The sequence below is a fragment of the Camellia sinensis genome, chromosome 1 (assembly GCF_055761805.1).
Source record: "Camellia sinensis isolate YWXY chromosome 1, ASM5576180v1, whole genome shotgun sequence".
NCBI classification, from domain to species: Eukaryota; Viridiplantae; Streptophyta; class Magnoliopsida; order Ericales; family Theaceae; genus Camellia; species Camellia sinensis.
The window spans coordinates 79,096,179-79,109,104 of NC_138961.1; the positions used below are offsets into that span (position 1 = coordinate 79,096,179).

The following is a 12,926-nucleotide window of genomic DNA, read 5'->3' on the forward strand; positions in this document are numbered from 1 at the left end:
TAAGGCCTTATACGGTGCCATACCAATGCTAGAGTGGAAGCTATTATTATATGAAAATTCTGCCAATGGTAAGTACTCTTCCAAACTCCCTTGAAAATCTAAGGCACACATCGAAGCATGTCCTTAAGAGTCTGTATGGTCCACTCTGATTGTCCATTAGTTTGCGGATGTAATGTAGTACAAAATCTGAGTTCTATCCCCATTGCTACTTGAAGGTTTTTCTAGAATCTAGATGCAAATTTCGAATCTCTATCCGACACAATAGACATCGATACTACGTGTAAATGAACAATTTCATCAACATATATAGTAGTAAGTCTATAAACATCATAAGTAGTTCTTACAGGAAGAAAATGTGCATATTTAGTCAGTCTATCAACTATAATCAAAATAGAATTCATACATCTCGGGGTTCGAGGTAGTCCGACAATAAAGTCTATAGTTATGTGCCCCCATTTCCATTACGGAATAGGGAGAGGTTGAAGTAGACCTGCCATTTTCTGGTATTCATGTTTAACTTGTTGACACTGAAGACATTTAGACACATATTCTGCAATTTTCTATTTCATGTTAGGCCACCAATAGCTTTGTTTTAAATCCCGGTGCATCTTGTTGTTTCTTGGATGCATTGCAAAACAATGATTGTGAGCTTCATCCAGAATTCTCTTCTTTAAATGAGGAATGTTTAGAACACACAATCTGCTTTGGAATTTCAACACTTCATTTACCACATTAAACCCCGGTCTCAGATTTGATTCAAATTCATCAATTACTTTCTTGGGGAAGTCATTCTCTCTTTGTTTCAGTTTGACCTTATCAATTACTACTGGTTTTGTAATAACCCGACCCTCGTACATGTTTTCTGATATATTTTCAGTCCTTGTTTGGTGCCTTCGAATGCTTACTATGAAATTCTCTGAGAAATTAAGGTTAAGTAAGCGAATCCCATGTTTAAGGATGTCTATCTGTTTAACAAGAAAAGTATCTGTTACACTTAGAATATTTGAATCAGAAATTGGACACCTTAGGGGCTTAATTATCTGAAATTGATTTCATATATGTGATCAACATAATTTTTAAGTAATATTAAGTGTTTCCGTGAAATTTCAATTTGGGATGCTTAAACGATTGAATTTTGTCTCTATTCAACCTTATATATGCATACATATCTATAGAGAGTGCGGAGAAGACTTAGGAACTTAGGAACTTAGGAACTTTTCCATCCAAAATCTCCTAGGAGAGAAAATAGAGAGTGTGGAGAAAAAAAATTGGGGGAGAAGAAATTCAACAAAGAAGATTGTCAAATTGAGGAAAATTATGGGATTTAATTCAAGGTAAGCTCAATCCCACCTATTTAACCTTCACTTGGACTTAAGGAAGGGTTTAATTCTTGTTTTGACAACTTAGGGTTTGTAGTTGGGGATTATGTACGATTCATGCTTGATTAAAGAGGGTATTCTCATCAATTGGTTGTTTTGAAACCTAATTTAGGAGTTGTATGAAATTTGCACTTCAATCTTTGGTTTTATGCCAACCCCATGAAATTATATTCATGTAATGTGTTATGTTTTAAGGACATGAGAAACTTAGATTAAAAGATGGAATTTGGAAAGGTTATGACTTGATTAAGCTTTGAATCACGTTTAATTTGTGATACTCAAGTTATAATTCATGCTATGGTGATGTTGGGTTAAAGTATTGCATTAATCCAATCTTGGGTTGCATGTAAAATGAAGTGGTGTTGCTAAATTTTGGGTTGAAATCGAGCTGCCCAAAACAGAGGTCGTTACCGCACGTGCGGAGGTCATGGCCGTACGTGCAGACAGGAGAAAAAAAATCGATCTTGCATACTGCTTTCGGCCGCTCGAGCAGAGGGTACGGCCACACGTGCGGCCCAGGCCGGGAAAAAATATTTGTTCTGTTTTGCATGCTTGACCCTCTGTTATTTTTTAAATATTTTTTTGATGATCATACGATGGTTGTAAATTCATTCGAAATGTAATGACTCAAGGAAAGATTTAACAAGAAAAAGGAAACTAATGTGTGTGTTATGTATTTGTGTAGGACACACTTTAGGAGGAACCATCGCTCTGCCACAACGCAGTGAGTAGTAATACGCTTTACTATAGCTAATGATTGCCAGTAGCATTCTATTAATTCTGTTAATTATGTAAGTTGTAAATGATTCCATGACTGTTAATTATGTAAGTTGTAAATGATTCCAAGAATGCAAATGAATAATGAAAAGGATGAACCTACTTTCATGACTCTGGAATTCCGTAAGACTCTGAGATAAGTTTTCTATGATGATGTCTGGGCCTATGGCCATTACGTATAAGTTGTTATGGTATGGTATGAAACAAAGTGCTACAGGGAACCAAGTGCTACGAAGTGAGTTACCTCTAGAGTCCGTGTGAGACACCTCTTGGGTTCATACACGGATAAGTTTAAAGGCTTAATGTCGATATATTCAAGGGCTTAATGCCGACAAGTTTAAAGGCTTAATGCCAATGTATTCAAGGGCTAAATGCCAACATGTTTCAAGGGCTTACTGCCATTCAATTCAAGGGCTGAAAGCCAATATGCTTCAAGATATTATGTTACAAGTTATTATGTTTCAAGTTTGGGTCCAAGACCATTCTGAAATTAAAACAGAAATAGATTAACCACATGTTCTCTATATTTACATATGCACTAATATGTCTTTATGTGTCAAGTTGAGCATCAGATTATTTATGTATTACTATTCACTGGCTTGGCTCACTCTGTGTTATGTCTGTTTCTGTAGGTGACCAACCAAATGGTCAATCCTAAACCAGGACGCCCGTCCTCTTTTGTCAACCCTTGTGTGTCCAGGCACTAGACGAGGCCATTTATTTTTGGGAAGTTTTGCTATGATGTGGCTCGTGTTTTGATTGTCCATCTAGGGTTGATTGTACATAACTTCAATATTTTGTATGCGCCCAACCATGGGGTTAGGACTATTTATATGTATATATAACAGATGCTCAGGGACATATTATTGGACTTTATCTGTCTATGCTCATATATGTGATGTATGTAATCCTGGCATAATAGAGGTAGCTCAATGGAGTTTGTTTGTATCAGTGTTATTTTACTATTTAATGCTTCCGATAAGGCCCCGTATGTTAATTATACCAGGTTAAATATCCATTTTTAAGTGGGTCATGCCCAAACTTTTAGGGGCAGGTTTGGGGCGTGTCAAGTGGTATCAGAGCACGAGTTGCTATCTCACACACGGATCCATTGAGCTTTAGGGTGTCTAGAAAAGATTTAGGCATCATGCATGACACCCTGAAAGTATAGAAGAGATCGATGGCAACGTTATATGAACTCTGATAATTCTAACAATTTGAAATTATGTCTATTGTATATAATTGATTGTTGTGTAGTTTATGGTGAGGACAAGGACAGAAGATGCGGAAGATGCTACTTCTGCACGGTTAGATAGGATGGAGAGAATGATTATGGAAATGGCGGTAACCCTACGGCAACAACAGCAACAGCCTCAACAACAGCCGCCACCGCCACCGGTACCTCCACCGGCAATACAAGATTTCGATGCTGAAGACCAGACCATTACCCTTACTAAGGAGTTTAAAAAGATGAAACCGCCATCCTTCAAAGGAGGAATCGAGCCAATGAAAGCAGAAGCATGGGTGTTGGAAATAGAGAAATTATTTGAAGTTTTCCCTTGCACTGAAGCTCAAAAGGTGCAACTGGTTGCTTTTACCCTTGAGGACGAGGCGCGGAGATGGTGGATGCTATGAGAACTATACATCAAGGATTGACATGGGACAGGTTCTTAGAATTGTTTTATGATAAATATTTCCCTCAAAGTATGCGAGATAAGAATGTGACTGAATTTGAAACTCTCAGACAAGGGAACAAGGCTGTTGCTGAATATGAAGCCCAATTTGTGGAGCTAGCCTGGTTCACGCCTCATATGGTAAACACGGATTATAAGAAGGCATGGAAATTTGAAGGGGGATTACGGGGTGCTATTCTGGACCGAGTCAATATGTTGAAGTTGCCTACCTATGTAGATGTGTTGGAGAGGGCCGTCATAGCGGAAGGAAATATTGCTGCACAAAATCGAATTTCTGAATGGAAGGGGAAAAGACAAAATAGCCAATGGTCGAAGGGGTCAACTACTCCACCAAACAAGAAGCAAAATTCAGGGACTTCAAATGCGTCTACCACTAGTCAGGATCCAATTCCCGTATGTGTGGAGTGTGGAAAGAAGCATCGTGGAATATGCTACCGGAAGTCTGGAGCCTGCTTTCAGTGTGGGAAAATGGGTCATGTGATAAGGGATTGCCCTCAGAGGAAGCAGCTACAAAATGGCAACAGGACTACTACCAGTTCAGTGGGATCTGCACCAACTACCAACACCAAGGCACCGGCCAAACTGACTAACAGTAAAGATACCGCGAGACAAGGTAGGGTGTTTGCATTAGTTCCGGGTGATGTACAGAATGCGGCAACTGTGGTGTCAGGTATATTTATGGTTCACAGTCATTCTGCTTGTGTATTATTTGATTCTGGCTCTACCCATTCTTTTCTATCAAAACTATTTGCTCCTAATTTAGATAAATCTAAGGAAAAATTATCCAAAATGTTATGTGTATCCTCACCTTTGGGGGATTCTATGACCTGTACCTCTATATATGTCGCTTGTGAACTCCACCTAGGAGATATTCGGGTATATGCTAACTTGTTACCTCTCGACATGACGCATTTTGATATTGTTCTGGGAATGGACTGGTTGAGTGCATATGGTGCAACTATAGACTGTCTGACTAAGCAAATTAGTTTTCACTCTCTGGGCCAAGCAGAATTTATGGTTCAGGGACAGGAAGTAACTTCTCCACCTTATTTGATCTCGGTAGCAAAGGCTTGGAAATAAATTCAGAAAGGGTGTCAGGGGTATTTATGCAATGTTTTGGAGGAGCAAGTGGGGAGTGGGAATATCGACATGATCCCAGTCGTCTGTGAATTTCCAGATGTTTTTCTAGAGGAGTTACCAGGGCAGTTAATAGACCGTGAAATTGAGTTTACAATCGATGTAGCACCGGGAACTCAACCCATTTCTAAGACTCCCTATAGGATGTCGCCAGTTGAGATGAAGGAATTAAAAATTTAGTTGCAAGATTTACTGGACAAAGGATTCATCCGTCCAAGTGTGTCTCCGTGGGGAGCACCAGTTTTGTTTGTGAAAAAGAATGATGGAACACTCCGGCTTTGTATCGATTACAGAGAACTTAATAAAGTAACAATCAAGAATAAGTACCCGTTGCCAAGGATCGATGATTTATTTGACCAACTTCAAGGGGCACAAGTCTTTTCCAAAATCAATCTACGGTCCAGATACCATCAATTAAAGGTTAAAGCTGATGATGTTGAGAAGACAGCTTTTCGAACCCGATATGGCCATTATGAATTTCTGTTTATGCCCTTTGGAGTGACTAACGCCCCAGCAGCCTTTATGGATTTGATGAACCGCGTCTTTAAGCCCTATTTGGAAGAATTTGTGGTGGTCTTTATTGATGATATTTTAATTTATTCAGAGAATGCAGAAGCTCATGAGAATCATCTTCGCTTGATCCTTCAAACCCTCCGGGAAAAGAAACTGTATGCAAAGCTGAAGAAATGTGAATTCTGGCTACTAGAAGTGGCATTTCTGGGGCATGTTATCACAAAGCAAGGAGTTTCTGTTGATGCACACAAGATTGAGACGATCGTGAATTGGCCAACTCCTACTAATGTGATTGAAGTGCATAGTTTTATGGGGTTAGCCAGCTATTACAGACGGTTTGTTCAAGATTTTTCCAAAATTGGTGTGCCCCTTACACAACTGAAAGGGAATTGCATTTGAATGGTCAGAAGAGCGGGAATTTGTTTTCTAGGAATTGAAGACAAAGTCGACAACAGCGCCAGTTTTGGCCTTACCATCCGGTACTAAAGGATTTGTAATCTACAGTGATGCTTTGCACAACGGGCTTGGTTGTGTACTTATGCAAAATTGAAGAGTTGTCGCTTATGCTTCTCGGCAGCTGAAACCCGATGAGAAGAATTATCCCACGCATGATCTTGAGCTAGCAGCAGTAGTCTTTGCTTTGAAGATATGGAGACACTATTTGTATGGCACTACTTGCAAAGTGTATACCGACCATAAGAGTCTCAAGTACCTTTTTACTCAAAAAGAGTTGAATATGCGGCAACGACGGTGGTTAGAACTTATTAAAGATTATGATTTGTAGATTCATTACTATCCTGGTAAAGCCAATACAGTTGCGGACGTGCTTAGCTGAAAGAATATGGGCAATTTGGCAAACTTGTTTACGGAGCAAAAGGAGTTGGTGAATGAATTGGATAGAATGGAGGTAGACCTTGTGATGCATGAACAGGGAGCCATAGTGGCAGCGGTGATAGCCCAACCAACATTATTAGAAGAGATCAAATTACATCAAATGGAAGATGGAACTTTAAGGAAGATATATGAGGAGTTGGAAACAAAACCGAAACTGGGGTTCAGTGTAAGAGATTCAGTACTCAAGTTTCAAAACCGAATGTGTGTCCCTAATGTGTCGGAACTTAAACGGAAGGTGATGGAAGAAGCACACGCCTCAAAATTTTCAATGCATCCAGGGAGTACTAAAATGTACAGAGATTTGAAGAAAAATTTTTGGTGGCCAAGTATGAAAAAGGAGATCGCGGAGTTCGTCTCTAAATGTCTGCAATGTCAGCAAGTAAAAGCGGAGCATCAAAGACCAGCAGGGTTGTTACAACCTCTTCCAATCCCGGAATGGAAGTGGGAACATTTGACCATGGATTTTGTTGTGGGGTTACCACGGACTCCTCGGGGTATGAATTCAATCTGGGTCATTGTAGACTGATTAACTAAGTCCGCTCACTTCCTGCCAGTGAAGACTCAGTACAATGCAGATAAACTAGCGGTAACTTACGTGAATGAAATTGTAAGGCTTCATGGTGTTTCGGTCTCAATTGTGTCAGATAGAGATCCTAAGTTTGTTTCTAGATTCTAGCAAAGCCTGCAGGAAGCAATGGGTACAGAACTAAAGTTCAGCACAGCTTTCCACTCTTAGACTGATGGTCAATCCGAGAGAACGATACAAACTTTGGAAGATATGTTCTAAATGTGCGTGCTAGATTTTCAAGAAAGTTGGGAAACCCATATACCGTTGGTAAAGTTCGCATACAACAATAGTTACCACTCAAGTATTGAAATGGCACCCTATGAGGCTCTGTATGGAAGACCATGTCGTTCTCCCGTGTGTTGGGTTAAAGTTGGAGATAAATCCTTATTAGGGCCTAAAATTGTTCAGTTGACCACTGAAAAGGTTAAAACTATTCGGGAAAGATTGAAAACTGCGCAAAGTAGGCAGAAGAGTTATGCAGACACCTGACGGAGGGACTTGGAATTTGAAGTGGATGGTCATGTCTTTGTGAAGGTCACTCCGATGAAAGGACACCCAAGATTCGGAAAAAGGGGCAAGTTAACACCTCGTTATGTTGGTCCTTTCCAAATTTTGGATAGAGTGGGTCTGGTAGCTTACCGGGTTGCCCTTCCGCCAAATATGAGTCAAGTACATAACATGTTTCATGTCTCTATGCTTCGCGGATACCTTCCAGATCTGTCTCATGTTATTGATTACCACCAAATTGAGTTGGATGACAAGTTAACTTATGAAGAGAAACCAATCCAAATTCTAGACCAGCAAGTGAAACAGTTGCGAAATCGCGAAATTCCTATGGTAAAAGTTAAATGGCAAGAACATTACGGAACCGACGCAACTTGGAAAAAAGAAGAAGAAACGCAACACCAGTATCCGCATTTGTTTCGACCCTAAGGTAAAACAAGTTTGAGGGACCAAACTTATTTTAGGGGGGGAGAGTGTAATAACCCGACCCTCGTACATGTTTTCTGATATATTTTCAGTCCTTGTTTGGTACTTTCGAATGCTTACTGTGAAATTCTCTGAGAAATTAAGGTTGAGTAAGCGAATCCCATGTTTAAGGATGTCTATCTGTTTAACAAGAAAAGTATCTGTAACACTTAGAATATTTGAATCAGAAATTGGACACCTTAGGGGCTTAATTATTTGAAATTGATTTCATATATGTGATCAGCATAATTTTTAAGTAATATTAAGTGTTTCTGTGAAATTTCAATTTGGGATGCTTAAACGATTGAATTTTGTCTCTATTCAACCTTATATATGCATACGTATCTATAGAGAGTGTGGAGAAGACTTAGGAACTTAGGAACTTTTCCATCCAAAATCTCCTGGGAGAGAAAATAGAGAGTGTGGAGAAAAAAAATTGGAGGAGAAGAAATTCAACAAAGAAGATTGTCAAATTGAGGAAAATTGTGGGATTTAATTCAAGGTAAGCTCAATCCCACCTATTTAACCTTCACTTGGACTTAAGGAAGGGTTTAATTCTTGTTTTGACAACTTAGGGTTTGTAGTTGTGGATTATGTACGATTCATGCTTGATTAAAGAGGGTATTCTCATCAATTGGCTGTTTTGAAACCTAATTTAGGTGTTGTATGAAATTTACACTTCAATGTTTGGTTTTATGCCAACCCCATGAAATTATATTCATATAATGTGTTATGTTTTAAGGACATGAGAAACTTAGATTAAAAGATGGAATTTGGAAAGGTTATGACTTGATTAAGCTTTGAATCACGTTTAATTTGTGATACTCAAGTTATAATTCATGCTATGGTGATGTTGGGTTAAAGTATTGCATTAATCCAATCTTGGGTTGCATGTAAAATGAAGTGGTGTTGCTAAATTTTGGGTTGAAATCGAGCTGCCCAAAACAGGGGTCGTCACCGCACGTGCGGAGAAGAGAAGAAAAACCGATCTTGCATACTGCTTTCGACCGCTCGAGCGGAGGGAGAGGACCGCACGTGCGGTGCATGGCCGCTCAAGCCGAGGGTACGGCCTCACGAGCGGCCCAGGCCGGGAAAAAATGTTTTCTCTATTTTGCGTGCTTGACCCTCTGTTATTTTTTAAATATTTTTTTGATGATCATACGATGGTTGTAAATTCATTGGAAACGTAATGACTCAGGAAAAGATTTAACAAGAAAATGGAAACTAATGTGTGTGTTATGTACATGTGTAGGACACAGTTCAGGAGGAACCATCTCTCTGCCACAACACAGTGAGTAGTAATATGCTTTACTACAGCTAATGATTGCCAGTAGCATTCTATTAATTCTGTTAATTATGTAAGTTGTAAATGATTCCAAGACTATTAATTATGTAAGTTGTAAATGATTCCAAGAATGCAAATGAATAATGAAAAGGATGAACCTACTTTCATGACTCTGGAATTCCGTAAGACTCTGAGATAAGTTTGCTATGATGATGTCTGGGCCTATGGCCATTACGTATAAGTTGTTATGGTATGGTATGAAACAAAGTGCTACACGGAACTAAGTGCTATGAAGTGAGTTACCTCTAGAGTCCGTGTGAGACACCTCTTGGGTTCATACATGGATAAGTTTAACGGCTTAATGCCGATATATTCAAGGGCTAAATGCCGGCAAGTTTAAAGGCTTAATGCCGATATATTCAAGGGCTAAATGCCAACATGTTTCAAGGGGTAAATGCCAACATGTTTCAAGGGCTTACTGCCATTCCATTCAAGGGCTGAAAGCCAATATGTTTTAAGATATTATGTTACAAGTTATTATGTTTCAAGTTTGGGTCCAAGACCGTTCTGAAATTAAAACAAAAATAGATTAACCACATGTTCTCTGTATTTACATACGCACTAATATGTCTTATGTGTCAAGTTGAGCATCAGATTATTTATGTATTACTATTCACTGGGCTTGACTCACTCTGTGTTATGTTTGTTTCTGTAGGTCGCCAACCAGGTGGTCAATCCTAAACCAGGACACCCGTCCTCTTTTGTCAACCCTTGTGTGTCCAGGCACTAGACGAGGCCATTTATTTTTGGCAAGTTTTGCTACGATGTGGCTCGTGTTTTGATTGTCCATCTAGGGTTGATTGTACATAACTTCAATATTTTGTATACACCCAACCATGGGGCTGGGACTGTTTATATATATATAACAGATGCTCAGGGACATATTATTGGACTTTATCTGCCTATGCTCATGTATGTGATGTATGTGATCCTGGCATAATAGAGGTAGCTCAATGGAGTTTGTTTGTATCAGTGTTATTTTATTATTTAATGCTTCCGATAAGGCCCCGTATGTTAAGTATACCAGGTTAAATATCCGTTTTTAAGTAGGTCATGCCCAAACTTTCAAGGGCAGGTTTGGGGCGTGTCAGGTTTAACTAAAATGGCAGCCATCAATGCACCATGTTCATGTAATATTACTTCAATCTCAAATTTCTGAAAGTCTTGCGAGATTTCATGTTGTTCAGTGAGTAGATGAGCCAAGTTCCCTATCAATTTCCAACTCAATGCATCACCAACAGTATTGGCTTTCCCCGGGTGATACAGAATCTGAAGGTTGTAATATTTTATCAGCTCAAGCCATCTTGTTTGTTGCATATTCGACTTTTTTTGGGTAAAGAAGTACTTCAAGCTTTTGTGGTCGGTATAAGCTTCACATTTTGCTCCACACAAGTAATGCTTCCAAATTTTCAAAGAAAACACAACTGTGGCCAATTTCAGGTCATGCGTCGGGTAGTTCTTTTATTGTGGTCTCAACTGTCGGGAGGCATAAGCAATTACCCTTTCGTTTTGCATTAACACACAACCCAAACCAATGTAAGATACATCACTAAAAATTACAAAATTTTATGTACCTAAAGGTAGTGTCAACATTGGTACAGTTGTCAATCTTGTTTTCAGTTCTTGGGAGATGGATTCCCTTTCGTCTCTCCAAATGGTTGTCCTTTACGTATAAGTTGGGTAAGAAGTACAACTATTTTTGAAAAATCTTTCACAAACCGTCTATAGTACCTAGCTAAACCCATGAAACTGCGAACTTCCGTTACATTTGTCAGTGTAGGCCGGTTCACAATTGCTTCTATCTTCTATGGGTCTACTGAAATCCCGTTTATGTTGATGACATGCCCTAAGAAAACCACCTCATCCAACCAAAATTCACATTTCTTTAGCTTAGCAAATAATTTCATTTCTTTAAGTGTTTGCAAGATAGTTCTCAAATGTTGTTCATGTTTCATTCTACTCTTTGAATTTATCAGAATATCATCGATAAAAACGACAACAAACTCGTCGAGGTAGGAATTAAAAATCCGGTTCATAAGGTCCATAAATGCAACAGGTTCATTAGTCACTCCAAATGACATTACAAGAAATTCGTAGTGACCATACCTTATTCGAAATGCGGTTTTCTCAACATCTTCTACTTTCACCTGTAACTGGTGATACCTAAATTTCAAATCAATTTTTGAAAATACTTGTGATCCCTACAATTGATCAAACAAATCATCAATATATGGCAAAGGGTATTTATTTTTGATTGTTACCTTTTTTTAATTCTCGATAGTCAATGCACAAACGTAAAGTCCCGTCTTTCTTCCTTACAAATAAAACCGGTGCACCTCACGGCGAAGTGCATGGTCTGATAAACCCTTTGTCAAGCAAGTCCTGCAACTGTTCTTTCAATTCTTTCATTTCAATGGTAGACATTATGTAAGGAGTTTTTGAAATAGGCTGTGTGCCAGGTGCAACATCAATAGTGAACTCTATTTCTTTGTCAATCAATTCTCCTAGCAATTCATTTGGGAATACATTCGAAAATTCTCTAACAACAGGGATACTGTCTATTTCAACATTCATAGATTGCTCAGTCGATATGCTACACAAGTAACCCTGACACCCCTTCTTAAGCAATTTACATGCTTTCATTACTGAAATTAAATAAGGTGGAGGCACTACACCATTACCAACAAAAGCACAAACTCATCATGTCTTGGCTGTCTAAACAAAACCTGTTTTGTTACATAGTCAATAGTTGCACAATACTTAGACAACCGGTCCATTCTCAAAATTGTATCAAAATGTCTAACGTCCAAAGGTAGCAAATCCACATATAAAGTATCACTACCAATACGCATATCACATATATGATAGATAGATATACATAACATAGATTCCCCAGATGGGGCAGATACACATAGCAGATGTGACAATGACTCTAGGTGTCTATTCAATCTAGATGCAAATGTAGTGGAAAGAATGTGTGGATCCAGAATCAATTAACACAAAAACATCTTGATTATATATAGAGAAAGTACCTGAGATAACAACTTCAGTATTCCGTGTGCCACCTGGGATGAGTGTAAAGACTATCCCTTCTCTCATTGCAAAAGTATTGGATGATCTTTTTTTACGCTCAAGGCAACTTTTTGGTCACTCGAGCCAAGAATGAAAATAAAGGGTGGTCGCTCGAGCCAACCCCCAATGTCTGTAAAAGTATTGGGAGCTCCAAATGTACACTCGAGCCACCTTTCCGACGCTCGAGTGGTCTGTCGAATTTATGAGATTTCCAGAATTCTATTTGAGCTTCAAACATAACTCCAAGGCCCCAAATTTATGCAGGACTCACCCAAACTTACAAGAACTCTCCCAAATACATATATTTGAAGGTACACTACAACAAAAGTAACCTATGGTGCCGAAAAGTAATGAAAAAAATAAATTTCGTCACTAAATAAGAGTAATTCATGACGAATTATAAATTTTTGTCACATATAATAAAAAATAAAAATAATTAGTGAAGAAATTTATTTTCGTCAATAAATATTTCTTTTTAGGTGAGGAAAAATTAAATTTCATCATCGAAGGTTTTCCCGCTAAATTTTTTTGGTAGCGCCAAAATTTTGAGACTTTTGATGAGAAAATTTTTTGTCACC

The 12,926-nt window shown here is 38.6% G+C and overlaps 1 protein-coding gene across 1 annotated transcript; it reads left to right on the forward strand.

Moving 5' to 3' along the window:
* The first annotated feature begins 3,787 nt into the window (after window positions 1-3,787).
* Window positions 3,788-4,930, forward strand: LOC145803985 (uncharacterized). The gene has a single exon (XM_082897399.1). The coding sequence runs from the start codon at window positions 3,788-3,790 to the stop codon at window positions 4,928-4,930; it is 1,143 nt and encodes a 380-aa protein (XP_082753525.1).
* The last annotated feature ends 7,996 nt before the right edge of the window (window positions 4,931-12,926 follow it).